This window comes from Macaca nemestrina, chromosome 1 (genome assembly GCF_043159975.1).
Source record: "Macaca nemestrina isolate mMacNem1 chromosome 1, mMacNem.hap1, whole genome shotgun sequence".
Classification (NCBI taxonomy): Eukaryota; Metazoa; Chordata; class Mammalia; order Primates; family Cercopithecidae; genus Macaca; species Macaca nemestrina.
In genome coordinates this window covers 24,153,591-24,180,991 of record NC_092125.1, presented here as the reverse complement: position 1 = coordinate 24,180,991, position 27,401 = coordinate 24,153,591, and the positions used below count along the sequence as shown (strand labels likewise).

Here is a 27,401-nt window from a genome sequence, read left to right as displayed (position 1 = left end):
CTTTCTATAAATCTATTACAAAACCTTGTTATTTTATTTATTCAGGCATCAGTTACTCAGTGTCTACAGGCATCAGTTACTCATGTTCTGAGCAGGACTCTAGGGTGGGAAAGATCATGTATAGCTGAAGTGCTCCCAGAAGTTCTCAGGGGAGCCAGAGGGTCATTAGCGTGTGGTTGGATGGAGGTCTGAGTCCTAGCCTGGCCACTTGCCAGTTGTGACGTTGGGGAAGTTTCTTACTCTCTTTTCCACTGCACCTTTATCTGTAAAAGAGGATAATGATATTACCTCACAGACTTATTCCAGGAATAAATGAGATACACATGGTTATTATAATTGTCATGGAACAGGGTGGGGCTTGAACATACAGTCAGAGGACATGGCCTAACCAAAACAGAGGAGAGGAAACTGCTGAAGGACTGGTGAGTCATCTGCTTGACCTGAGGCCCAGGGTGGGTAGGAAGTAGAGGGAAAGAAGGCTAGAAACGCAGGTTGGTTGGGGTCCCATCATGGTGCAGCACTTCAATACCAACCTGAGGGATTTATGATGAATTTAATAGTAATAAGAAAACACAGAAGGTTTCCACAGTAGGGAAACACATGATCAAAATTTGCTCTGACTTGATGCGTTAGATGAGAGTGGCAAAGATGGAGAGGGAGGAGACCAAGATGGTTCTGGACTTTAAGAGTAGGAAGACACTGGTGCCTTCAGCCAGGAACAGGTAGTCAGGAAGAGACACTGGCTCACAGAAAGAGAGGTATCAAAACTCATTGCGATGGAGGAGGATACAGCAGTACATCCAAATGAAAACATCTAGCAGGCAGATGGGCCTGCTGACCTTGAGTTCAGGAGAAATGCTCAGCTGGCAAGACAAACTTGGAAGATATCCATGAAAAATACCAGTTAAAACATGGATAAATACCCTGAGGGAGTTCAGGTAGAATTGGGGAGACCCTTAGGAAATACGAGCCTGGAAAATGAGGAAAGCAAGAGGAGTCAGAGAAGCTAAAAGGAGAATCAGGATTTGCAGAATCATGGGATTCAAAGTAGTTTTCTTTTAAGAGTGTTAAACCTGACAGATCAGGACAGAGAAAATGACTTTGAATTTGGCAGAGATAGGCACAGCAGATCTGCAACAGAATAGCTGAGGAACCAAGGTATCCTTCTTCATAGTTTCTGTGACCTAATCTAATGCAAGGCTGGTTGAAAAAGCTTGATAAATATTGACTACTTGAACCACACAATAGCTGCCACATCTTGGACTGAATGACTTCTGCACAGAGCCTTAGTCTCTTGCCATATTCCACTCCCTGTTGAGTTTCTTAGCCTGTCCTGGAAGAGAAATTAGTAACCCTGGCTCTGAAGTGGTGGTAGGGAGAGGTCACAACCAAGAAGGAGCTGTTTCCTTAATCCTGCACTCTTGGGCCTGAGGCTAACCTCTTGCCTGTCTTTGGGCCATCTAAGTGAGACAGAAATTCATCTCTGTTTTTAACAGCTCCAGAGGCAATTCCTCAACATCTCTTGGTAGTCTGTTCTACAGTTTCTGAAAACCCTTGTCAAGGTCAACTAGAAAATAGGCCCTTGTGACCCAGAGTTTCTAAAAAGCCCACTTGACAAATTGAGTAATGAGTCAATCAAGAGGAAAAATAAAGTCAGAGATTACCCTGCTTCTGGAAGGAACGAGTCATCAACAGCTGAAGGAGTGGATTGTAAAGGGGCACAGAGGCCAGCATCCTGGAGAGTGTACAGCACGGCTCTAACTCGGGGAACTGAGGAGCTCTGTCATGCCCAAGAACATCAGAAGCTTGAAGTACAAAGGATCATTTGTACTGTGCCCTGAGAATAAACTCCAAGGAAATTATTCACAAGGAATGATTGTTGTCAAGGTCTTGTCATTGGAGTTTTCCCATTTCGTGGTGTCTAGAACTGATAACCCTTGAGATCATGTATAGTGCTCGAAGACAAAGGGCATCACTTAACATCAAGGAGGCACATTAAGAAAAGAGTAGGGGGACAAAGAGGTACAGTGCAGAAAGAATTAGAATAAAAACACGTGCTTGCTGCAGGTATTGAGACAGAGCTTAGAGGGAAGCTTATAGGGAATGTCAAGGGTCCATGTCTGTGAATCATGTTACATTTTACTGGCACTCTACTAAATATGATATATGGGAAATAATGCTTTATTGGATTTTTAAGAATACTTTTAGTCATTCAAATGTTTATTGAGGAGCACCTAGGTGCCACGCACTAGGCTGGGCAACAGGGCATGATGGTGCGTTCGCTTGAGGAGTGAACAGCTTATTGGGAGAGACAAAGTGTGAGCAAGGAACTGTGAAATAGCATTAAATGTGTTAATAGAGGCAAGGGACTTACCACGAGGAGAGAGAAAGAGAAACTTAGAAGAGCAGCACAGAGAAACTGTCGCAATTCTGGGGATTTCATTTGAGCTACAGATAGCCCTGCATTGGCATCTGCAGACTGAATATGCACGAATGATAAAAACCCCCAGTGAGTAATCCAAAACGTCCCTGTCATGAGGTAATTTGCCGAGACACAGATTTGAATGGGGCTGCCAGGAGGCCAGACTGTGCTTGCCAGCCACTCAGCTAGTGAATGACCACTCCTAACACTGGGATTTGTGTCCCAGTACCACTTAGCTCTCCTTCCTTTCTCATCGACATCCACACAATAATTCTCATACTGTGATCAATTTTTTTCTTCGCAGAATAAGGGTAATAGGGCGTTAATAAGGTAAAGATATAAGGTAATGAAGTAAGAAGTTTTTTTTATTTTTTATTTTTGAGACGGAGTCTCGCCCTGTCACCCAGGCTGGAGTGCAGTGGTGCGATCTCAGCTCACTGCAAGCTCCATCTCCTGGTTTCACGCCATTCTCCTGCCTCAGCCTCCAGAGTAGCTGGGACTACAGGCGCCCCACACCACGCCTGGCTAATTTTTTGTATTTTTAGTACAGGCCGGGTTTCACTGTGTTAGTTATGATGATCTCGATCTCCTGACCTCGTGATCTGCCTGCCTCGGCCTCCCAAAGTGCTGGAATTACAGGAGTGAGCCACCGTGCTGGCCAAGAAGTTTATTTTAATGGCAAAATTTATTTAAGTAGCTTTAGAAATTACTTTGGCCCCATATTCATAGAACCATTAAGAGTCTGAAAAGATTCTTTACATTTTTCAGTTACACTTTACTGTACTTTATGGTGGAAATTATATGCCATGATGACGTTCATGATTTTGGAGACTCACCAAGGTCATGGATGAACCCTCTGAGAATGTCAAAGGTCCAAGTCCATGAATAATGTTACATTTTATTGGCTTTACTAAATATAACAAAATCTTATTTTAAGTTTGAAAAGTAAGATATTCTCTCTCATGTGATTTCCCTATATTTTGGGAAAGGCTGCCATTCCCCTTCCTGTTTATGAAGGTTTAACATGTGTCACCAGAAGACAAAGGAGTTATTTATCCACAAAACTGCAGCCTGACAAGCAACTCAAATTAAGAAAGATAACTAGGCCGGGCGCGGTGGCTCAAGCCTGTAATCCCAGCACTTTGGGAGGCCGAGACGGGCGGATCACGAGGTCAGGAGATCGAGACCATCCTGGGTAACACAGTGAAACCCCGTCTCTACTAAAAATACAAAAACTTAGCCGGGCGAGGTGGCAGGCGCCTGTAGTCCCAGCTACTCGGGAGGCTGAGGCAGGAGAATGGCGTGAACCCGGGAGGCAGAGCTTGCAGTGAGCTGAGATCTGGCCACTGCACTCCAGCCTGGGTGACAGAGCGAGACTCCGTCTCAAAAAAAAAAAAAAAAAAAAAAAGAAAGAAAGATAACTATATTCCCCAATGAAATGCTTTCCTTTTGGTCTATTGCCTGGAACCTAATAACCACTGAAACTCAAACTGACCCCACCCCGTCTCCCAAATACCTCCAAGAACCTCAAACTTAACATGACATCATCCACAATCCCAAGCTGCTTCCACTTCTATCTCCTTGTTCAGTTATCGAGTAAATAAATTTACCTCCTAAGTGATTCTCAAATGCAAATACAGCCAGGCCTCACCAGCCCCACAGCACTGCCCCAAGCTAGCCGACGGTCAAAGCATCTGTCATCACAATATTCTGAAACTCTGCCTCCTCTATTCTCTATATTGATGCAGAGTAATTTTTCTCAAAATGCATGGCTTGCCTTCATTGGCTTCCACTGAGGTTTAAGATAAGGTCCTATCAAGAGAAAAGACACCGGGCCCCACTAGAGGCTGAAGGGTAGGAGGAGGCATAGGATAAAAAAAAAAAAATACCTATTGGGTACTATGCTTATTACCAGTGTGATAAAATAATCTGTCCAGCAAACCCCTGTGACATGCAATTTACTTATATAACAAACCTGCACATGTACCTCTGAACCTAAAATAAAAGTAAAAAAAAAAATTATTCACCAAACCCAGTGATCAAGGTTAATAACACCAGTAATAAGTCATATTGCTATCACGTACCCCTGACATAATGCAATGAGAAGGCACTTCATCTTCGTGGTATTCATCCCCAAAATCCAAAACCCTGGTCTAATCATGAGGAAACATCAGATAAATGCAAATGAGGAACATTCTACAGAATATCTGACCAGTCCTCTTTAAAAATGTCAAGGTCATGAAAAACAGAGAAAAACTGAGAAGCTGTCACAGATTGAGAAGAATAAGGAGATGTAATGACTAAATGCAGCATCATATCTTGGATTAGATTCTAGGAAAATAAAAAAGACATTAGTGGAAAAACTAGTAAAATCAAAATAAAGTCTGTAGTCTTAATTTTAAAAAGAAAAAAGATATGGTCTATCAACAACCAACTGATTCTTGGACAGTGATTCTGATGTCCACGGTTGATACATAACACTTTGAGAAACGCCTTGACTATGAGTTGTTTCTCCCCCCAGTACAGGATGAGTTCTTTCATATCTCTATACATTCTGCATTTGCCAAATGCTGGTACTGTACTACTCATTCACCTTTCTCTTTTCAGTGAGACTCTGTAGTCTATCAGTATTCAATTTAAATGTCACTACTTGAGCAAAGTCACATGTAATCTCTGGCCACTGAGAGATTTACATGTGGCCAGAGATTTACACGTCTGGCTTTCCACTGCACTGGATACACATCCCCACTAAAGCAGGTGTCACAGTTTACTATAATAATCTGTTAACAGGTTTATTTTCTCCAGTGTTCCATGTGCTCTTGTGTTCAACTTTGAATCCCTAGTACCTAGCACGATGTTTGGCTCCTGCCAGGCAGTCAGCCTTTGCTGAATGAAAGGACCAGTGATTGAGGTCTGTGGCTACATGGTAAAATGAGAGAGACGAGTCATCAAAGGGAAAAACTGCTTTTTTGTTAACTATAAAGTGAACCAAGGCGTCAGAACAGTTAAAACAAGGATGAAGAGTGCTTTTAGATCTCAATCAATTTAAAAATTACTCGACACATCTGTCCTAGCTAAAGACTAACTCTAGCACCTCCTGCGGCCTGTTAGTATTTCACACTTGGGCAGCTGATCCAGCAAATGTTCAATGATCGGATATGAAATACTTAGAAGCTATTGGCTTTGAAAATATAAATGTAAGAAGATGCCTAGTAAAAGCATCTGCTAAATATTTTTTCCTGTTTGGCACATTAGACTGCAGTATCAGACACATGACCGTGGTCATACTGTACACAATGCCCAATGTCTGCCAAAACTCTGGCATATGAGAGACTTAGTGTTGGAGTACGGAGGGATTCTTCGGGTATCCCCACTACACATTGGTGGAAAGAAGAGCTTCCAGAACAAATCCAGTCAGGGAAAGAGGCAAATACACTGCATTTAGTAACACTGCTGGAGCCTGAAGGGAGGATACTAAGAGGGCTCAAGCCTAAATCTAATCCAACAAGCTAGATTCTGAGTAACGACCAATCTCTGATAAAGCTGTTCCCCTAACCCTTCTGCTGCCCGAAACACTCCACAGCCCCTACCGGGCTACTGGGTTCCCCAGTGGACTCTGGACAGCGCCGCGCCCTGCTCGGCCCCACCCACCCGGTGGCGCTTGGGCCCGCCCTACTCCCCCACCCCAGGGCACCACCTACCAGGGCCCCGCCCCGCCCCAACCCCACGTGCGGGGCCCCACCCCGGCGCTAGCGGCCCTTTAAACACCCCCACCCTTACACATTACCCCCCCACCCGGACGGCATCCGGAGAGGGACAAAACTCATGGCGTACAGCCAGTTTCCTCCGCGGAGCGCGTCCTGTGCCGCCCCAGCCGTTGGGGCCCTCCACTCCGGGCCACAGCCTCTTGGCGCCCCCCGGGCCGGGGCGGCCGGGCCGAGGAGTGTCGACGCGGTCCGGCTACGGGGCGGGGCCGGCGGGAGCTCCGGTCGCCGCTGCCGCTGCTGCCTCCGCCTGCCGCTCGGGCCGCCCGCTCGCCCGCCGCTGGGTGCGCTGCAAGCGGGGGGCAGCCGCGGTGCAGAGGTTCATGCAGCGGCGGCGGCGGCGGCGGCTGCTGCTGCTGCCGCCGCGGAGGCAGACAGACCAGACCGGGCGCTGCCGCCGCCGCCCTCCCCCGGCTCCATGCCGCCGCCGCTGCCACCTCCTCCTCTCCGGCGAGGGGCGGGGGGCTCCGGCCCGGGGTGGGCACCACTCCTCGCAGCGCCGCTCCCCTCCCTGCCCTCCGCCCGGGCGCTGGAGCCGGCGAGGGCACCCTTCGCCTCCTAGGAGTGCACCCTCCGCGCGCCCTGCCGGAGCGAGGGGGCGGGCGTGGGCGGGCGTCGGGGCAGCGGAGACCCCGCGCGGCTGCAAGAGGAGGGGGCTTCCCCAAGTATGCCCGGCAGCTCCCTGTTCCTAGGTGCAAGCTGAGTCTGACCGGGAGCGAGCGGCGCGTCGCCATGCCGGCGTGACGCGCCCCCGGCTGCCCGCGCGGGCCCCCGCGCTGCCCCACGCCGCGGCGTGCCGGCGCCGGGCTGCAGGATGGGCTGTATCCAAAGCATCACCTGCAAAGCGCGGATCCGGCGCGAGAACATCGTGGTGTACGATGTGTGCGCCACCATCGACCAGTGCCCCACGCGCATCGAGGAGACCTCGCCCATCGTCCTGCGCTACAAGACCCCGTACTTCAAAGCCTCGGCCCGCGTGGTCATGCCCCCCATCCCCCGCCACGAGACCTGGGTGGTGGGCTGGATTCAGGCGTGCAACCAGATGGAGTTCTTCAACACCTACAGCGACCTGGGCATGTAAGCGACCCGCCGCGCGGCACGGGAGCGGACTCTGGGCCCCCAGCTCTGCTCGCCACCTTAACCCCCCTCCCCAGCTCCTTCCTACTGCTGTCCCCATCGTCTTTCTAAACCTTCCTCCCGCCTCCTCTCCCACCTCCCTCCTCCCTACGCTTTTGTTTCAGTGACAGGGCGGGTGTAGGGAGGCTCCTCGCGAAGGCATTTTCTCGTGGTTTGCTTCTGACTCCCCAGAAACGCGAGGAGAACGGTGCGGGGCGGGAAGAACGCGACAAGGAGGGTTCGAGAGGCGGAGGTGGGGATGGCTGGCGAGTGCCCGGCGAGTTTCAGGGCGCCGTCTGTGCTTTGTGGGGCTCCCCGGGAAGAGTTTGGGGGAAACCATAGAGGAGTGGAGTGGAGTGCCGGGGACGCATGGGCTGTGCCGCGTGTCGTTTGGAGAAACCGGAGCGGGCTTGGAAGAGCAGGTCCCGGGCATCCGAGCGGGAGTTGGTAGTTCTGTCCTTGCCCTCGCGACTGTTGAATTTCGAACCCTTTTCCCCGAGGCCAGGGAGCCGGGAGGCGTTTCCGTCTGGAACCACAAGCCGGACATAGTTGCCTCTCTGTCTCCGCACCCCCTGGACCAGTTCTGGTGGGGAGCTGGAAGGCACCGGGTGCGTTCCGGCGAAGCAGGGCGGATGGCCTTGTGCGAGCAGCCTTCGGCTGGCGCGGGGCGGAGTGTTTCTTATGCTAAAGGGAAGGATGGGTCTCTTGTCTGTCTAGGGTCCTTACTTTTCAAAACTTTCCTAATTGCGGCACTGGAAGGGATTCCCCTGGCGCCCACCGCCGAATTCTATCGGCGAGCTGGGAGCTCTCCAACTTTCAGCAGCGCCGGTTGGTGCGCGCCGGGCTTAGCTGCTGCGGTGAAGACCGAGGATCACCGCGGCTCCTCAACCGCCAGGGGCCGCAGGCTGCGGGCGATCGCGTCCAGGACTTTTATATTTACCAAATTTTCATAACTCCGCACCCGCCTCCTTTCAGAACTAGACTCTGAGCAGGTGGCAACGACAATAGCTAAAAGGTTTTAGGGCCTGCCTTCTACCTGCTGTTACAGTGTAGGTCTAGAACACTCTAATTAGCCTGCAGCCTACAGGGAAACCCTTTTTCTGGAAATTCAACTTCATTTCACTTACTGATCTAAAACTCTAGAGCTCCCAAGGTTTGCCTATTTAATATGGATATGGGGTGGGGGAGTTCCCATTTTAAAAGGTCAAACCATCTTTTTAGCAGCAGTTTGCAGGCTTTTTATTGCACTCTGAGAGCATGTAAGTTAACAGTAGTCATAGGCGCTAACAGAAATTTTGACAGGTCGTTGTTTCCTTTTTTCCTCCCAAAGATTTTGCACTTTACTCTTTGAGCACAAAAGCTTAATGCTAGAGAAAACTCAATTTCTAGTGAAGAAATGTGAGGCCCAGTTTCCAATATGCCTCTGCACACTGTATTCTTTCTGGAAGACAGCTATATGTGAGAAATGAAGGATATTTTATTTTGGGTGAATCATGTCATTTAAAAACAGACACACCCTCAAAAGAATGATTATATGTGAACACATGTGTCTCTTAAAACTGCTTTTTAAAATAAATCCATTATTTCCAGCCAAGTCAGAGAAAGCCACAGGCAGGGCCAGAGCCCTCCCTCTCATTCCCCTGGCGTCACCCTGATGACGGTGGGTTTTTGGAGGACAGCAACTACTCCCCTCAACAGCCTGGGGCCTCTGGTAGAGGAGGCCAGGAGTGACTGTGCAGAAGCAGCCTCGCTTTTCCCAAGACTGCACAGCGGAGCTCTCTGTTGCCTCAAATCTCTTATGAATAAGTAAATCAAAAGCAAATACGTAAATACAGAATTATTTCCATAAAACTTATTTTACTTTAGGAGAAGTCAAGTTGAGATATAAACAGACATGGTAGTTGAACTTCGTGGAATCTGTAGGGAAGATGTCCTCATTGGAACCAACTCTAATGGATATGAATCAGTGATAGGATTCCTGACCCTTCTCTACTGAATCCTTGCATTTGGGATTTGGAAAGAGGTTTTGTTTTTAAACTGCCACTTTTGGTATTTTAAGAATCTTGGTTTTCATGTAGATGTAGGAGAGCAAAAATAGACCCCCAGTGAGTAATAAAGCATATTATTATAGATTTGTGTCCACAGTCTACCTGTTTTCTTCATGGTTGCAATAATTGCTATGTGTTTAAGGCCACTTTGGAGCCCAGATTTGAATGAACCAATTTCCACAAGATATTTATGCCCAGAAAACTTTGCTAGTGTAAACTTTTTAATGGGAACTCATATTGCATGAAAGTTACAGCAGTCTATTAGTTATTATGTGTACTTTAGCCAATACCTGGATTGTAAAAAATAGCATGGAGTGAATTTTCACCCCTGTGCAGTGTTCTGTCACATGAACCACAATATGGTGAGAGGGTCTGGGTTAGAAAACTGCCTTTTCAATATTTTGAGAAGGATTGTGCCAGAGGAAATCCACAGCATAAAATGGCAAGAAACTTCTGTTTTACAGGATTGAAAGAAAGTCTGAGGTTTTGTGGTTTAAATTTTAAACTTTTCCAAGAAGGGGTAGGCTTCTAAAAGAACGTTTGAAATAGTTGATGGCCATGATGACCAGAGTTTAATTTGAACTTTAACTCATTGCCATGGCACTTCCTCGAATGATTCTATAGAAACCAGGCTGGTGAATAGTTGTGGCACCTATTTATTTCTCATTTGGCCCTGGTGAATCTTGCTGTTGCAGCCTTGAACAGACTGCTGTAAGTCTCATCCCTTGGGGAGGAAGGGCTCTTGACTTTCTCAACCTGTCAGTAAACAAACATTTACCAAATGCTTCTGATGTACAGGCAGCAGCACCAAAGGAAACAAAGGAATATGCAGGCGGTTTTCACTGCTTCTCATTCTAAGATGACACATGCAGAGAAAAGCAGTGCTCTTGGGCAGTGTGAAAGAAATGCCTGAGAGAGAGAGCTGGGGGGCCAGGCAGGGTGTTCTGGAGGTGAATGGACTCAAGGCGAACTCTGAGGTATGGGTAATATTCAGGAAGGCAAGGAGGAGGGACTGATTCCAAAGGGGAAGACCAGCAAAGATACGGAGGTAGGAAAATAGAAGGTGTTTTAAGGGGACATAAGTTGGCTGGAGTGGAGTGTTCAAGGAGAACACTAGGAGATGAGGTTTGACCCACTAGCTTGGGTCTGTTGGGTGGGCCCAGAATAACACAGTCTGGTAAAGGGAAAGATTAAAGTCTGATCTTGACCAGACAGAGGGTGTCAGAAAGCTCTTCGTACCTTCTTTATACCTCTTGAGTATGCAGCAGCTTTCCAACAGAGGTGGAAGATGTTTATAATGGAACAGTTTTAAATGCTGGAGTACAACGCTGAAGAGGTTTCCTGAGTAAGATTTAAACAAGGAATGGGGTTCTTGTGCCAGGATATGAGGTGAAGACAAGGTCAGGGAAAACCAGCAATAGCTGAAGGCCCTTCTCATTCTCTTTGAGTCTTCTGGGGCTATAAGGGAACTCTCCATGGTCAGGCTAGGGCTGATAGTGTGGAAACCATCTCCACTGCCAATTTGGAAAACTTTGGCCTGTGTGAAACTTTAGGAAGTCATAGCTCAGTCATAGCTTCAAGAGACAGCTCCCGCCTGTCCCTCTACTCCTCCTTCAGAGCCAGGGTTATTGAGGATTTGGCTGTACCTACCCACCTCTGTTGCCTGTTCAGTCTAGTCCAAGCTGATTTCTATCCATTCTGAAACTGCTTTTGCTAAGTTCGTCTGTGATTTCCATGTTGCCGAATCCCTCAGACACTTTTGAGAGACACACAGTTTCAGCAGCATTCCTTGTAGACAGGCTTCTCTGTCTGGAACCGCTCCTATCTTTTAGCTTCTATGCTATTTTTTTCCGCTGTTTCTCTATCTCCATATTACCTCAATATACAGTTAATGGGACTTTTTTCTTCTGGTTCTGTGCTTTCCCTGGGTAACTTCATCCGTCCTAATTGTGGGAGATACACAGTCGCCTCCAGTCTAGATATGTGTGTGTCTTTGCACAATAATGACATGACACAATGAAAGACATCTCAAGCTTAGGGTATCCAAACCCGAACTCTTGATCCCCACTATAGCTCCCACCCAAAATCTGCACCTTTGTCGTTCTTCATCTTAGTAAATGACACCTCCGCTCTTTGAGTTGCTCGAGTGAAACCATCTCTATGTCACCCTAGATATTTCCCCACACATCCAGCCCATCATTAAATCCTAGTGATCCCATCTCCAGAATATATCTGTAATCCAGCCACCACTTTCTCTGTCTACTGCTACCATCTCAGGACATGTCACCATCAACTGTCACCTGTTCCTGCAGAGACTTTCTAACTGAACCTGTCACCACCATTCTTGTCCCCCCCAGTCTACCTCCCACATAGCAGCCAGAGTGATATATTAAAAATGTAGATGTTACTACTTTCTTGCTTAAACCTTTTAATAACTTACCATTGCGATTGGAATAAAATGGGAAAAATCTCTTGCATGGGAGGCCAAGTGGGGGCAAATCACTTGAGCCCAGGAGTTCAAGACCAGCTTTGACCAAGATGGTGAAACCCCATCTCTACTAAAAATTCCAAAAATTAGCTGGGCATGGTGGTGCACGCCCCATTTACTCAGGTGGCTGAGGCATGAGAATCACTGGAACCTGAGAGGCGGAGGTTGCAGTGAACCAAGATCGCACACTCCAGCCTGGGTGACAGAGTGAAACTCTGTTTCAAAAAGAAAGAAAGAAAGAAAATCTCTTTCTGTTCTGTGAATTTCTGTTCTTAAGCGATGTCTTCCAGTCTTTCAAAAGAACCAACTTTATCCCAACTCAGAACATTTCCATATGCTGCTCTCCATCTGAAATGTGCTTTCTCCCTGCACTGCTCTAGCTAATTCCTGCTACTCATTCAGGTCTCAGCCGTTATCTCCTCTGAGAGGCTACCCCTGATCTCACAGCTGAAATTAGGATCCTCCTGTTTTTTTCCTTCAAAACGCCCTGTTCATGTACTGGTTACCATTAGTAAGAATGGGAGTGAGAATATAGTTATTTACTTAATTTCTGACTTGTCCACTACAGTATAAATTTCATGAAAACAGATGTCATATCTATCTTGTTTATGAACAGTGTACGGCCCGTAGCAGATGTTCAATAAACATTTGATACAAAATAAATGAATGAACTATTTTTCTGACCTCAAATAGTCTATGTCCTCTTCAACACATCATGTCTCTTCAAAATTAGCTTTTCATGTTAAACCTAAGCCTGATGCCACAAAGATCTTGAACCCAAGACACTCCAGCAGTTACTTAGCACTAGCTTATAGTTTAACTCTGCTGTGCTTTTGCGTTATTTGTCCTGTGTTACCCCACCAGATGGTCTGCTTCTCAGCACAGAGCTTACTTCTGTCACTTCCTCTGTCTCCCTGAGGTGTTCTGTACACCGGGAGTGGTGTTCAGCAAACACTGAAGCCTCGCTCTCATATCACCTACCTGCTGTAAAGTGGCATTCAGTGTGTACCCAAGGAGACCTTGTTGTATGTAGCACTGTGCCACCTGCATCACTAACTCGCTAATCCCAGGACTTGTGGAGGAGAAGGCTAGAGACCTTGGCTGGTACAGTTATGTCCCCCAAGCTAGAGTTCCCCTTCTTGTTACCAGTTACATGCTGCTACATGCCCAGTGTGGCTTTAAGTGTGGCCTCAGTGGTGACCATAGAGATGGTCACACAGTTGGGCATTTTGCTCTTGAGGACCAGATCAGCCCATCTGTCCAGGGAGACTGATGAGTCTCCAGGCCACTTGACCAATACCCATTCCCCCCCACCCCCATTTCCATTTTGTTCCAATCAGGAGGCTCACGGTCTGGAAGTAACCAGAACTGCTTCTCAGCAGAAACACTGGGGATGCTAGTCTGGAGTATCAGATGGGAAAGTGGGATCCAGTTCCTTTATTAAAGTCCTGAGTGCCCTTGAAGGGGAGATGGCCTAACCCCTTTGCCTGTAATCTCCTCCGTCTCTGCAAAAGAGGAGCAGCAGAGGATTAACCGGTCTTATCAGGGAAGCGTTAAGCTCACTAGAGATAAAGCACAACTCTGGAGTTGGAGGAGGGGTTGGAGAGATAGGGGAGGAAACAAATGATTAGGAAAAGATGTAGAGGGGGAGAAACAAATAGAAAGTTAACAAAATGTGGCTTGTGTCACCTGGGATATTAATCTGCACTCCAGGGCAGTGGATGGGTTGGGGAAAGCAAGGACAGGAGATGGACTGTGAGGGCATCAGACTGCAAGGTATTGGTGACCTTCCACAGGCAGCAGGGGCATATGCTATTTTAGGGGCCAGGTCTGCAGAGGCATCATGTTCCAGGTTAAGGATGCAGACTGGCAAGTGAAAGGGAAATGCAAAGTCTGTTGTGGGGTGTGCGGTCCCAAATACCCCCTTTCCTTCTAATTCGTACTGCATTCTGATTTCATCTGACCCTCTCATCTGACCCACCTGGTTCTTGAGAACTAGGTACTATTATCATGCTTATCTTACTGATGAGGAAACTGAGTCTCAGGGGGTCAGGTAACTTGCCTGAGGCCATACGTCAAGTAAGTGGCCGGGCTGAGACTGCAGGCCATGTCTTCTGGCCCTGGGTCTTGGCTTTCTGTATACTGCCACAGTTTGGCCTGTGAGGGGACAGGTCAGCCCTCCATTCATATCAGCACTAGAAAAGTTAGTAGTCATGGCCGCTGTTATTGTCATCATGCACCTAGCGCTTTTCCTCAGAGCTTCTTGTAAGGAATCCTAGGGTTGCCCAGAGGCTCCAAGTAGTTGATAGCATGGCTTTCTTCTTACCCAGCTTCCTTCCCTGGACCACTTTGGTCTACCGATAAGAAAAAGTTGTCACAGATAACAGAGGGGCCACAACTTCTGTTGTGTTAACACCAAACAGGCCACAAGAAGTGGCTGTCATTTATAAGTTGGTTATTATGGACTCCTTTGAGAAGAGAAATAACAGGAAATTAGCAGTAGCAGGGCGTCCTGGTGAATACTCATGAAGCAGAGTCCTCGTGGTGCTGAGGGTCCCTGGAAGGGTCCCTGGTATGCCCGCCTGCACACCAACAGCAGAGCTGCCCACAAAGTGGGGTATTCCCCCACAGAGGCAGAGTCGTGAGGCAAGTTGCCTCTTATTCTCATCCATCCAAATCAGTGTGGTATTTAAGGATGGTTCTAGAGTTGTTGTTGTTGTTTCAGGTTTTAGTAAAGAAAGTGTGAGTGTGCCTGTGCCGGGAGAGTTGTCCAGATCGAGGAATGTCTGGAGATGCTGTTTGGGAAGGAAAAGAAAGACAAGGGAAATAACACACGTGAAAGGTCTATGTGCCTGGCACTGTGCGGGGTGCTTTCCATACATGGCCTCATGGAAATCTTACCCAGTGAGAGAAGTTATCCTATTATGAGGTCCAGGGATGCTCAGTAACTAGCTCAAGGCCTCATGGCCAGCAAGGTGTCATGCCAGGAGTCAAGCCCATGTCCTTTGACTACTCTGTTTCTTTTTTAAAATTATCTATGTATCTGAGAAAAGGTCTTGCTCTGTTACCCAGGCTGGAGTGCAGTGGCACAATCACAGCTCACTGCAGGCTGGATCCCCTGGGCCCAAGCGATTCTCCCACATCAGCCTCCCGAGTAGTTGGGAGCACAGGCATGTACCACCACACCTGACTAATATTCTATTTCTAATAGACGATGGCCTTATCTCCCAGGAAGGAGGTTCTCTGAACTTGCTTTACAGAATAGTAATAATGGACCTAGCTTTATCGGTTTTCTCTGATTTCTCTATTTCCTCCCTCCTTTGGAAACAGAGTAAGTTGCTCTGAGATCATGTATGTGAACCTCCTTGCATTCCCCCTGAGAATGGCATTGGTGGGTAGCTGTAAGAGCCGTATCTCTGTGAGGGGCCAGGAGTAAAGACAGCAGGGAATAAGCTCCTTTCATGCCGAGGAGCATGTTCCCTGGGAGCAGGAAGATGACATCCTCAGCTCTTGGGCTGCAAGCTGGTTGATCTGGGCGGTAGCTTTTAGCCTTGTGCCCATACCTTCAGGCCCTAATGGGCAGCCCTGGGCCCTAGCAGACAGTCACCCAGACCACCCAGGTACTGGATATGGAGTTCTGTTCATCCCTCAAACTCTCCAGGCAGTTGCTGTTCAGGTGGATGATTAGGAAGAGAAGGAGAACGAGGATTCCCTTCTGGTAGTGGAAGGGACCCCTGGCTCTGTCATCAGCTCAGTGGAGATACCTCTGGCTCCCCAGAATTCCTGCACTATTCCTTTTCTCGAGGCCCCTTCAGGCTACCATGTTAGCCATGTGGACCCTGCTCCCTCATTAGGTTCTGGGGTACATGCCAGTTGGAACTGTTCACTGTGCCAGTGGAAGATTTAGCTGCTGGTTCCCCAGCACAGGGTTCCAGTCAGAAGACCTGGGTCCCAGTGCCAGCTGCATGACCTTTGGCAGGTCCCTTAACAAGTCAGCGTCCAGTTTGCCTGTACATAAATGGACAGTAATAAGATCTCCCCTATCCTAATGCCATAGGGATTAAGAATCAACACTTGTGATTTTTGTTATTACAGAGTATGCTCGTTATTATGGCTAGAGGATGACTCTGGATCAGCCTTAAGGAACAGGGAGGTTGTGGCTGTGGCCCTGCAACTTCCCTGGACAGAGAAGCATTCAGACTCTGGAGAGGGGTCTCTGGTCTGTCAGCTATACAAACTTCCCCTACAAACCCACTCAGAGATAGAGGGGAGGAGAAAGGCTTGCTCTGTACCTCTGGAGTCTGGGCTGTTTTCTATTCCAACTCAGAGGAGGGCACTGGAGGCCCCCCTCCCGCCGACGTCATGTCACTCAGAAGTCACCCTCCTTGTTCTCCTCTAAGCTGTAGACTTTGGGAAGCCTCCGGGACCCTGGCTGCTCCTAATCCCTAGGCATGACACCTGCAGCCTAGCCACATCCTTGTGGGGACTTCCTGCCCCATCCCTGAGCCCTCCTTTGGTAACAGTGTCACTCAGGTTGGGGGAAGGAGCTACAGTTTGTCCAGACCAAGGACTTGAGGGCTGGGTGATGCTGGAGCATGTGAGCCATGCTGTTCATGCTCAGGAAGGTTGTGCAGTGTCTGGCTTGGGTGGACAGTGAGACCAACACCTGAAGTCGTTTGTGTCCAAAGCTGTGTTTAAGGTACTTTATTCTTTGCAAGCCCCTTTCATGATTTTTGTCTTCTTTATAAGGGGACCTGTCACAATTAACCTCACAATAATCATGAAACATTTAAGGCAATAGTTATTCCTATTTCAGATAAGCAAACTGAGGCCTAAGGAGATTAAATTATATGTCCAGGGTCATCCTGGCAAGCACTGGTAGACTCAGGCCTGATGCTCAGGCGTCCCACCTCCTCTCCCAGTGCCCCCCATACTGAGTCCATACTCAGCCAACCAAGAATGGGAGTCGGGGATGGGAGAGGTCATCCTCAGAGCCGTGTGCATTGGGCACCTCTGGCTCAGCCAGCATGTGGACACTTTTAGGGGCATCATTTATGGTGTCTGAAGACAAGAGAGGGTAAACAGGACCACCTAAATGTCTTCAACAAGCGCAAAGAGAAATTTTCAGGCTGTCAGATTAAAACAAAATAAATAAGGCCATTTTGTTATTAAAACAAACTAAAGGATGGCACATCGACAGGGTCACTGTCGCAAAGCCCCTGACTGGCTCCTGCTCCTGGGGCCTGACCTTTCAGAGCCGTCTGGTGGGCCTGTGTCCGGCACAGGCTCTCAGAGGCTGTTAGAGGCCTGGCTAATGGGAAGCAGTAAATCGGCGTCCGCAGTCAGCACTTTCGGCAACATCCTGAGGGAGCAGGCAGAGGCTTCCGGGGCATGCGTGGCGGCAGGTATGGGCTTTGGCAAGTCCAAGAGCTGCCAGAAACAGGCAAATTAGATGTTGCTTTGCCCTCGGCATGGGGGCGCAGGCTGGGATATGTAGGGGAAGAGAGGCGTGAAGGGAATCAGACATGCCCGTTCTGTGAGAGCAGGATTTTACTTACCTTCCAGTCCCTCTCCCGAGACCACACACGCCGAACCTCCATTCCAAAATGGCAGTCCCCACACCTGAGCTGGGCAAATCAATTCAAGAACAGATTTTTTGTTATGACTTAATGATTTGAGGGTCTGTTTCAAGTTTCCAGGAACCATCTTCACATTCTTTAGGAAGGATGAGTGATTTGTGCCACAAACTGACCCCCAAACTCCTGTTGAAGTTGTTTTCTTGGCTTTCAGAACCCAGGAACCTGTCTTTTGCTAAGAAACCTGCACACACTGAGTGATGGGCAGCTATGTACTCATCATCTGTCTCCGCATGAAACCATAAGAAACTTACTCAACTTGATGATAACAACAACTAGTTGTTGAACACTTAACTAGTGCCAGATGCTTCAGATGTACTGTCTGTGAAGTAGATAGCACCATTATTTTCCTCATATTAGAGAGGAAGCGGAGGCCTACAGCGGTTGGATAACATGTCCAGCATTACTCAGCTAAGTAGTGCCAGAGCCAGATTTAGAAAGCAGGTCAAACTAGTTCCTGTGACTCCTTATGATGTTGTACTGCCTCATAGGGGTTGAACGAATGAATGTCCAAATGAATGAATGATCAGGAGGTGTTCAGGATATTGCTTGAGTGTTTGCTTTTGTCCTTGCTGAGGAGACCTGGGAAACAAAAGGTTTAAATCAAATTGGAAATGGCTAGCCGCCTCGCCTCCCAGCTGCCTGGTTCACTCAGCTGCTCAGGATGTGATAATAATGAAACCAGGGTCTTGGGACCAGACCCAGGGGACCATCCCAGCACCAGACGCAGTACTCTGTCCTTTCAGCTACCTCACAGGTGACTGTTACTAGCTACCAGTCACAGCAGGGTCTTGATTAAAGAGGAGAGAAATGGCCAGAAGAATGCAAGTGGTAGATCAACAGAACCATCCTTAACTCACAGGGTGTTGTAATGGTGCGGGAAATCATCTAGCTCATTTGCTGCTTTTACAGATGGGGACGCTGAAGCCCAGAAAAGGGCAGTGCCACAACTAGTGAGGGACAGAACCAGGACTCAGATCCAGCCTGGGTCACTGGCTCACTCTGTGGGTCAAGGCTGGAGGCACCCAGCACACCTAGTCTTCAAAGCAGCAGTCAGCAGTCACCACCCCTTGTTTTTTCATCACTGCCAGCCCCCCACCCCCAACAGGTTTGCTGAGGGTCCAGGTCTTCAGGCAGAGATGGCCACCTGCCCAGGAAAGAAAGGTGCACAGGGTGCAAGAAGAACCCATCCCTTGGCAGCAGAGAGGAACTCAAATCAGCCCGAGGGATATCTACACAGTTGCCAGGAGCAGAGAGTCCAGCCTATTTTCGGTCTCTATATGCAGTGATTAGCAAGCAAGAAAGAAGAGGGTCTCCCCAGAGACACCTATCACAGATGGCAGGAGATGGGAGGGCTTGGCAGCCCAAGGGAAGGGGAAAGTATGGAGAAATTGAGATTTAGCCGGGATTCCCAACAACCCAGAATCCCTTTCTTCCACCCCTCAATACCCGCCTCACCCCAGCCCCTGTGCTGATGGCATGCATGGGCCCTCCTGGCCCCCTACCCACACACAGGAAAGGTATTGTCATAGCCCGTGGCAGCTCTAGAAGAAATAAGATCCAAGTAGTGTCAAATATGACAGATTGTGAGGGGGCCACGGGCCCTCCCTTGACAGCAGGGCTCAGCTGGGAGGCCTCTGTGGAGCAGAACAGATGGGAGAAGTCTGAGAGGGATATCCTAGCAGTGTGGAGACCCTGTCTGTGTTGTGACTTCTAGTTGGTTTCAGTCAATTCTTTTGTCGTTGTTTTGTTTTATTGAGGCATTTCAGCATAGGGGCATGATCAGATGGTGCTGTGTCTGCTTACCCTAAAGGAGGTGTGGTTGGGGAAGAATGGGAGGGAATAGGTCCAGGCAACACGCCATTTTGCTTTGTCCTTGTTGGGATCTAAGAGGGGTATAGAGGGAGGACTGGAGAGGGAGGTGAGTGTGTACCTCTGAGCAGCCTGCCACCACTGCCTGTCTGGCTTACTCTAAAACTGTAGTCTATGTACCACTCCACGCTGCCTGTCATGAGCACTCTGGGAATCCAGGGCGATGTCATGTGGTCCACCTCCTCTTTACATAGTCCTGTTGCAGGCTGGCCCTCCTTCTCCAAGCTTGCACTGGGACCTGGCTTCTGCCCTCCCTGGGGGCCGCTATAGAGGAAGAGGCATCCTCATGTTTCCTGGGCTATGTGGACCCTTCACTGTTGTCCTGCCTGCCTGGCATGGCCTGTTCGAGACCTGTAGCTCGCAGGGCTCCTGCCTGTCTGATCGATCAGCCTTGCTGCCTGATACTCAGTATTTGTTGCCAGATTCCTGCCTGCCTTTGAACTGCTTGTTCATCTTTGTGTCCATCCCAAGTCCTGCTGGCTTGATTTCTGACCTCTGCTTGTCTTAGAATGGTCACTCTTTCAAGCTGCAGGACTTTAGCTAGATGCCCTTCCCCAAACCCCTGGACCCTCCCCCCCACTTCTCATTGACCTTCTGACTTGTGTTCTCCATCTCCTTCTGGAGAGAGAAATATGGAAGGAACCACAGCTGGAGGAGCAAAGCTGTCCTCCACCCTTGGAGCAGAACCATTCACCCGTCTCCTGGGAACTCGTGAGTCACTCTGTCCTGCACATTGCCTCCATGCCTAGCTGGGCTGCTTCTTTCATCTCATGAGCGGGTTTCCAAAAACCACGGATGATCTTTATAAAGAAAATTACTTGTGATCTAAAGGGGCAACTCAACTAGAGTTTTGGGTGGCTGGTGAGGAAGCTGGGAACAGTTAAAACCAGAGTACCGGCTGGGCGTGGTGGCTCACGCCTGTAATCCCAGCACTTTGGGGGAGGCCAACGCAGGCAGATCATGAGGTCAAGAAATCGAGACCATCCTGGCCAACATGGTGAAACCTCATCTGTACTAAAAATACAAAAATTAGCTAAGTGTGGTGGCGTGCACCTGTAGTTCTTGGGAGGCTGAGGTAGGAGAATTTCTTGAACCCCGGAGGTGGAGGTTGCGGTGAGCAGAGATCGCGACACTGCACTCCAGCCTGGTGACAGAGTGAGATTCCATCTTACAAAAGAAAAAGAAAAAAAAAAATAGAGTACTGAGAACTTCCTCTGAGTATGTGGGGTTTGGAATCCAGAGGGCGCAGGTTAAAGGGGGATTGATTCAACAAGTGTTCAAATACAGCAAGTCTGCAGCAGAGAGGGCATATGAAAGAAGCTTAAGAACATGGTTGTCCTCTTGGCAAGCATCTTAAAGGCCTGAATATCAAGAGTAGATTCTAAAATGTGGAAAAGAGAACAATTAATGGGGTGCAGGCAGGGCCAAGAGAAGCTATGGTGAGCCTAGTTCCTCACGACAAGACCAGACAAATTCTTGACCTTAGGTACTGCTGTGTCCTGACAGCACAGAACTGAAAGGCCTAGGCAAGGTTAGCAGCTGCTCCTATCCTTATCCTTGACACCTGAGAACCACCACCACCACAGGCTTCTGTGCTGCAAAGTTCCCTGAGGTAACATCTCCAGTTGGACGGCTGAGCAGATGGCTTTAGGTAGAAGATTCCAGAGAGGGGAGGCGCTAGGAACACTGAAGGGCCGTTCTACAGCCAGGGTGGACATCCTTCTCCCTGGCCAGTGCCTGGGCTGCTGGGATTCTCAGATGTCTTTGAGAAAATTTGTCTTTTCAGAATCTGACAGAGACTCTAGATAATCTAATCTGGGTAACTATGGGGTTGCTTAATCACAATTGAAAAGTCTTTCAGAGATGGGACTGTTGTATAATTAGGCTGAGAGTTGGGGCCAGGGAAGGTTGAGTACTGGTGTGGATTTAGTGCTAATGGGCTCCTTCCTGCTACCAGGCCCTCAAAGTTGAATGGAAGGGGAGAGGTAGCATTTGTCTACATGATAAAGTTTTTGCGGAAACCCTGTCTGTTGACCTTTAACCTTGGGATCTGTACATAGTTACTTTTTCATGAAGCAGCTAATTCTCTTTAGCCAAATGGTTGAACAGTTGAGTAGGTCTGGCACTTGAAGCAGAGATACTTGGGTACAGCCCCTACTGAGGAGTGTTTGTGAACACCTGGAGGCTAAGATGGTTACTTGTCCACTTACATCTGGCCATGGTTTCTGTGGTTGTATCAATGACTTCAGATTGAGGGATCCTAGGCCAACAATTGGACAAACTCACTGCTGAGCCAAGAAGAGCAGGATGCTTCTGGATCAGAACCCAGGAATGTTTAGAGCTTTATTCTAAGAGGCAAGAGTCTTCCTTGGATGCTGGGAGGGTTTTTTCAAGATTTACCTTCAACATCTGGTGCTTCCTGAAGTGTCTGGTCATCAGAATTAGAATCTGGAATTATACCTTACTACTTATGACTTTCCACAAAAAGGAAAATCTTGGAATGTTTTCATGCCATCCTCAAAAAGCAAAAAAAAAAAAAAAAAAAAATTGAAAAAATATTCTATCAGAAATGCCCCTGGTTAAACTGAAGCAGAGTAACCAGAGAGAAAGAAGTAGACGAGATAGTCAGATTGTCTTCATTGAGACATTTCAAAACCACAGGCCAATTTACAGGGTAGCATTGAACTCCTGAGCTATTACAAGCCTACAGGCATTTGTTTCCAGTCTCAAGTGTTCAACTTCTCTGATGCTGTCCTCTATAACCCAGCACAGAACCGAGGTGAATACCCCTGCAAGCTCCTTGGCAAAAATCAACTTCTATGTCAGATTAAAACCCCAGTTCTGGGTCATACCATCCAACTTCTAAACGTTTCTGATTTATCTCTATTATACTTTTTAATTTTTTTATTTTTTAAATATAGGTAGAGACAAGGTCTCACTATGTTGCTCAGGCTAGTCTCAAACTCCTGGGCTCAAGTAATCCTGCCTCTGCCTCCCAAAATGCTGGCATTACAGGCATGAGCCCCTGTACCCAGCCTGCTTCTATGTATACTTTAAAAGAATGTGTATTTCTTGTTGTCCATAAGATCCCACTTGCTAGTTGTATTGTACAAATGTTCTATATTCTTGGTAATTTTTTTTTTTTTTTTTTTTTTTTTTTTGAGACGGAGTCTCGCTCTGTCACCCAGGCTGGAGTACAGTGGCCGGATCTCAGCTCACTGCAAGCTCCGCCTCCCAGGTTCACGCCATTCTCCTGCCTCAGCCTCCCGAGTAGCTGGGACTACAGGCGCCCGCCACCTCGCCCGGCTAATTTTTTTGTATTTTTTAGTAGAGACGGGGTTTCACTGTGCTAGCCAGGATGGTCTCGATCTCCTGACCTCGTGATCCGCCCATCTCGGCCTCCCAAAGTGCTGGGATTACAGGCGTGAGCCACCGCGCCCAGCCATTCTTGGTAATTTTTATGTTTGATCTATCAGTTGAGAAAGTCTGTTGAAATTTGTGTATGCTAGTGTGGTCATAACTCTTTTGGCAGTTTTTTCATATTTTGCTTTATACATTTTGAGGATGAGGCTGCTTACCTCTTGAGTTGTGGATTTCCTCTTCATTTTTGACCCCTAGGAATTTATTTTTGCAAATTCAACTGTGTATTCAAGAAGAAACTTGGAATGTGGGAGTTTTTCAGGAGATTTAGTCTATTATGATTTACTTACTATATTCTTCTGTTCCTCAGTTATAGACAAAAGTGAGCTTTTCATGTCTCCTGTTTCTGATTTGAATGAATGTCTTTCAAAGCAAGCTGCCTATCTAGGCAAGGCTCTTCGATAAAAAGAACTGAGGTTTTTTTTTACTTAGCACCCCACTGGTAGGGGTGAAGTGGGAGCCAAGGCACTGGGAGGGTTTGGGTCTAAGGCCAAGGGCAAGAGAGTCCAGCACGTTGTCCCACTGTGCACTAGGCACAACCACCTGGGGTATATTGCTGCCTCAGCAGACCCAGTTTCTCTGAGATGCATTCCTCAGACATCTCAAACCCCCTGATGCACAGCCATCCTCATTGTCCCTGTGCAGTATCAGAATGTGAAGTAGCTAGCTCCAGGTTTCTCTGCACCTGTTCCCTGACTTTACCTCAAAGGCTCACTTTGCACTGGCATTTGGCTTCTGGAAGGCAGGAAGCTTGTTGCTTTCTTCTCTTCCAGGTGGCTCTAGGAAGGACCAGCAGAGGGAGGGGAGATGGGAGAGGAGACCAAGAGGCAAAGCAATGTCATTTGGAAGGTGCAGCCAGCAACCCCCAAGAAGGCACACATGCCTAGTATCACCCTGCACTCAGCAGGCTGACACTGAGGTGGGGATGGAGCATGGGGATTCCCTGTGTGGAGCTGTTCTGCGATATGGAGCTCAAGGTGGTTGGGGCCACATAAACCTTGAATGTAATGAAGAAGGCTAGGCTTGAAGTTTAACGTTTACAAAAATGCTCCCATGTATGTTACTCCTGTTGAGCTTCACACTCACGTTTAGAAATGGTATTATTGTTCTCCATGTGATGAGAGAAAACCAAGGCTCCACATGCTGAACTGATTCAGCAGGTTTACATGGTTAGGAGGTGGCCACACTCGCTATCCAATTCCAAATTAGTTACTCCCTTTAGGTAGCTGATGCTGGAAAAGGGGAAAGTGATAGAACTTCTGAAGCTGAAAAGACCTTGGAGATTCCAGTCTTCTTCCTTGACTTGACAGGTGAAAAGACATGTAAAAAGAGGTAAAAAGGAATTGCCCAAGCTCATACAAAAAGCTAAGAGATCCTCAAAGGATGGAGTTTATTTTAAAATATCTGTTTTTTATAACAGTTCAATTCAGTGAATGTAATTTTTATGAATGCTTATCGCTTCTCTGAGAAACCCACTCTGTGGTGGGATGACAGTCTACAGGAATAACCTAGCCGAATGGACAACTGCATTGGGAGGAAAGGATATGAGCTCCCTTTGTCACCTGACCTTCCTGGCTCAAAGTGACAGCACAGGTTGTCTCCTCTCTCATTTCCGTTGAGTTCCCATTAGAAGTCTGAGCTGCATCCCAGCTGCCTGCCCACCGTTGGGCAGATCCTTTTCTAATGCAGGTTTTCATCATTGATTCATCACCTAATGGGAACAGATGAACATGAGGTGCTAGGCGTTTACACAAATGATATCTCATTTAACACTCATTCACATTACCTCTATTTCACATATAATGAAACTATGGCTCATGAAAGACCATGTAAGTTGCCCAAACTTTCAGTGCTGGAATCAAAATATAACACCAGGTTCGAAGAATTCCAAAGCAATGCCTCTGACTACCATCATGTGTATATAGATGCTTCACCTAAAAGAGAAAAGGGAACCTCAGATTCTGAGCAGGGCTTGGGAAAGCTGGGCACAGCAAATAATTTGAACATCTCATGGTGAAACTATTGCAATCACTCTTCCCAAATTACTGTACCAGAGGTATTTCGAGATTTATCTGTTAGCCATAAGACACTCCTTAAAACATCTGATTAGAGTTGAATTATTTGAGTTACCAGCTCTCTAGATCCCTCATATCTTACTTTGCATTCATCTGAGATTGCTAGATGAGTTTCTACAAAAAGAGATTCACTGTTGTTAAAGTTGAAGTGTTAAATTAACAGAAAGAGTGTACCACAGTGGAGAGGAGCATGAGATTCAGAAGTCACCAGTCACCAAGAATTCATTTCCCTTAACCCCTCTTTGATTGCAGGCAACATTAAAAAGCACACACTTTGGGCCAAGGAAGTGGCTCATGCCTGTAATTCCAGCACTTTGGGAGGCCGAAGTGGGAGGATCACTTGAGCCCAAGAGTTTGAGACCAGCCTAGGCAACAAAGCGGAACACCACATCTCTACAAAAAATACGAAAATTAGCCTGGGGTATGGTGGTGTGCACCTGAAGCCCCAGCCACTTGGGAGGCTGAGGTGGGAGGATTGCTTGAGCCCAGGAGGTCAAGGCTGCAATGAGCTATGATTGCACTGCTCCGCTCCAGCATGGGTGACAGAGTGAGATCCTGTCTCAAAACAAAAAACAAAAAACAAAACAAAAAAAAACATGGTCTCTGGAACCTTAGTATGTGAGTTCAAATGCTGCTTGCACCATTTACTAGCTGTGATTTCAGGCACATTAATTGTCTGAGCAGGGGGAACGCAGTAGACCCATAAAAACAGCTTGACAATACCATAATTTCCCATCCAGCCTTCCCCAGACAGAATTGTGCGAATTCTCTAAAGCATCCTTACGGGTTCTAACTTATTCATCCTTTGAACTCGGTTCCCCAAATTCTTGGGGAACTTCTTGGGGTCTGGCCTAAGCTGGCTGCAGCCATGAGAGGACATCCCTGGGCCTCCTGCCCACTGATGCTCATTTAGGCATTATTATCCTGGCATTGCCTGCTTTTTGTCTCTGAAACCTTAGCAGGCCAGTAAGAGAGGCTGGCTGTTACCTTCAGCAACCCCTAGGACTTTTCTGAGTGTGCTCACCATACACACAATCAGCCTTTCCTGTCATGGTGTTGAGCAAGTTTCCCCTCCTTGTGTCCACTGCTGCACTTTCTAAGCTGAACTTTGTTCTTTCCTCACCACCTCTCCTAGGGTAAGGCTCTTTCTGATTATCTCCTCCTAGATCTGGTCTCTTATGAACTCCAGTCAAGTGAGTACCAGACCTGGAACTCAAAGCTCTGGGATGAGGTTATAAGCTCAGAATGTCTAGGAACCTTACAGCTTTGTGTATGTGCTTGGTGATGTGAGGATCAGACCTGCAAGGAGACATCGCAGGTTAGTCTCACAGAGTGGTGAACTGAGCCTGCGCATTCAATACAGAGGGAGGTGAATGACCTGAAGCTTGCAAAGAGGAAGCTCAGGATAACCCCTGCCAGCACAAATGAAATGAATGCCGATGCTCAGAAGGCCATTTCTACTGTTGTTGAGAGGTTGACTGAGATGTTTCCTAAGACTCATTATCTATAATTTGTCTACTTTTAACATCCCACTTCCGCTCTGCGTTCTGAATTTGAGCATCAGCTTAATGTGCCGCCCTTGACCCATTGTATATTCACAACTTCTCGACCTCCTTTTACTGAATGTGTGGAGACTGTCATAGGCAGCCTCAGACCCCCATTGCCCTTGGCTTAGTAGATCTCTGACCTTGGAGTACTTTTAGCCCAGTTAGGTTTTAGAAATCTCCTCCTAAAACTGGTAAACAAGAGCAACTTTCTGTCCATCTTCATTCCTGTGGGACTGCATCATCCTACCTGTCCAGTCAGTAGCTCTTACTATTTTATCTATTTTATCAAGCACCAGCTTTATAGCAAGCACCGTACTAGATACTAGAGGACTATGAAAATCAATAAGTTTGATTCAACGTAGAAGAAATGTCTCAGACAGTATCCTAAATAAACATAATGCCTTGTGGTCCCAGATGCCGTAAAACCCTGAGTGAAGAACATAGAAATTAGTCCTTGGGTCAGAAGTCTTTTCAACAGAATGGCAGTGGCACCATGAGACATGAGTCCATTGAACTAATGTTTTAAAGCATCCCCCTGAATTGCCCTCAGGGAATATTTTGGACCTTTTGAGCAATGTTAATAATAACCATCTTTCATTCTTCATACAGGTAGTAGAAGCTTACAGAGTGCTCTCATTCACATTTCTTTTGCTCCTCACAGTAGCTGTGAGAGGAAGCAGAGAAGCTATCATCTCTCCTTCGCAAACAAAAAGAGCTAAGACTTTGAGAACTTATTCTTCTTGTCCAAGGCCAGAAGGAGGAGACAAAAGACTAAAACAGTATCTTCTGACTCATTATCCAGTATTTGTCTACTTTACCACCCTACTAGCCTTCAGGTTGTGAATTTAGCATCAGTTTAATGTGCAGCCAACCAAGAAAAAGTGTTAGTCACATTTCATTTGAAAAGCTTGCATGGATGGGCTTCATTTGGTGCCAAAAATGTGTCTGACTTGAGATTGTCTTTGATAAGTTACAGATCCAAGACTAGATGTTTTGCTGGATTTCTGCTAAGA

The 27,401-nt window shown here is 47.4% G+C and overlaps 1 protein-coding gene and 1 long non-coding RNA gene across 3 annotated transcripts in view; one reads left to right on the top strand and one right to left on the bottom strand.

Moving 5' to 3' along the window:
• LOC139357485 (uncharacterized) overlaps positions 1 to 7,329 on the bottom strand; it is a 144,487-nt gene extending 137,158 nt beyond the window's left edge. The window contains exon 1 of the long non-coding RNA XR_011610725.1: positions 7,195 to 7,329. This is a non-coding gene — a long non-coding RNA (uncharacterized lncRNA). The remainder of the gene's footprint in view (positions 1 to 7,194) is intronic.
• LOC105492970 (family with sequence similarity 78 member B) overlaps positions 6,991 to 27,401 on the top strand; it is a 101,730-nt gene continuing 81,319 nt past the window's right edge. For both annotated transcript variants that reach the window (XM_024796356.2, XM_011760361.3), the window contains exon 1: positions 6,991 to 7,263. In XM_024796356.2, coding sequence (XP_024652124.1) covers positions 7,001 to 7,263 — 263 coding nt within the window. In that variant the 5' untranslated portion in view covers positions 6,991 to 7,000. The remainder of the gene's footprint in view (positions 7,264 to 27,401) is intronic.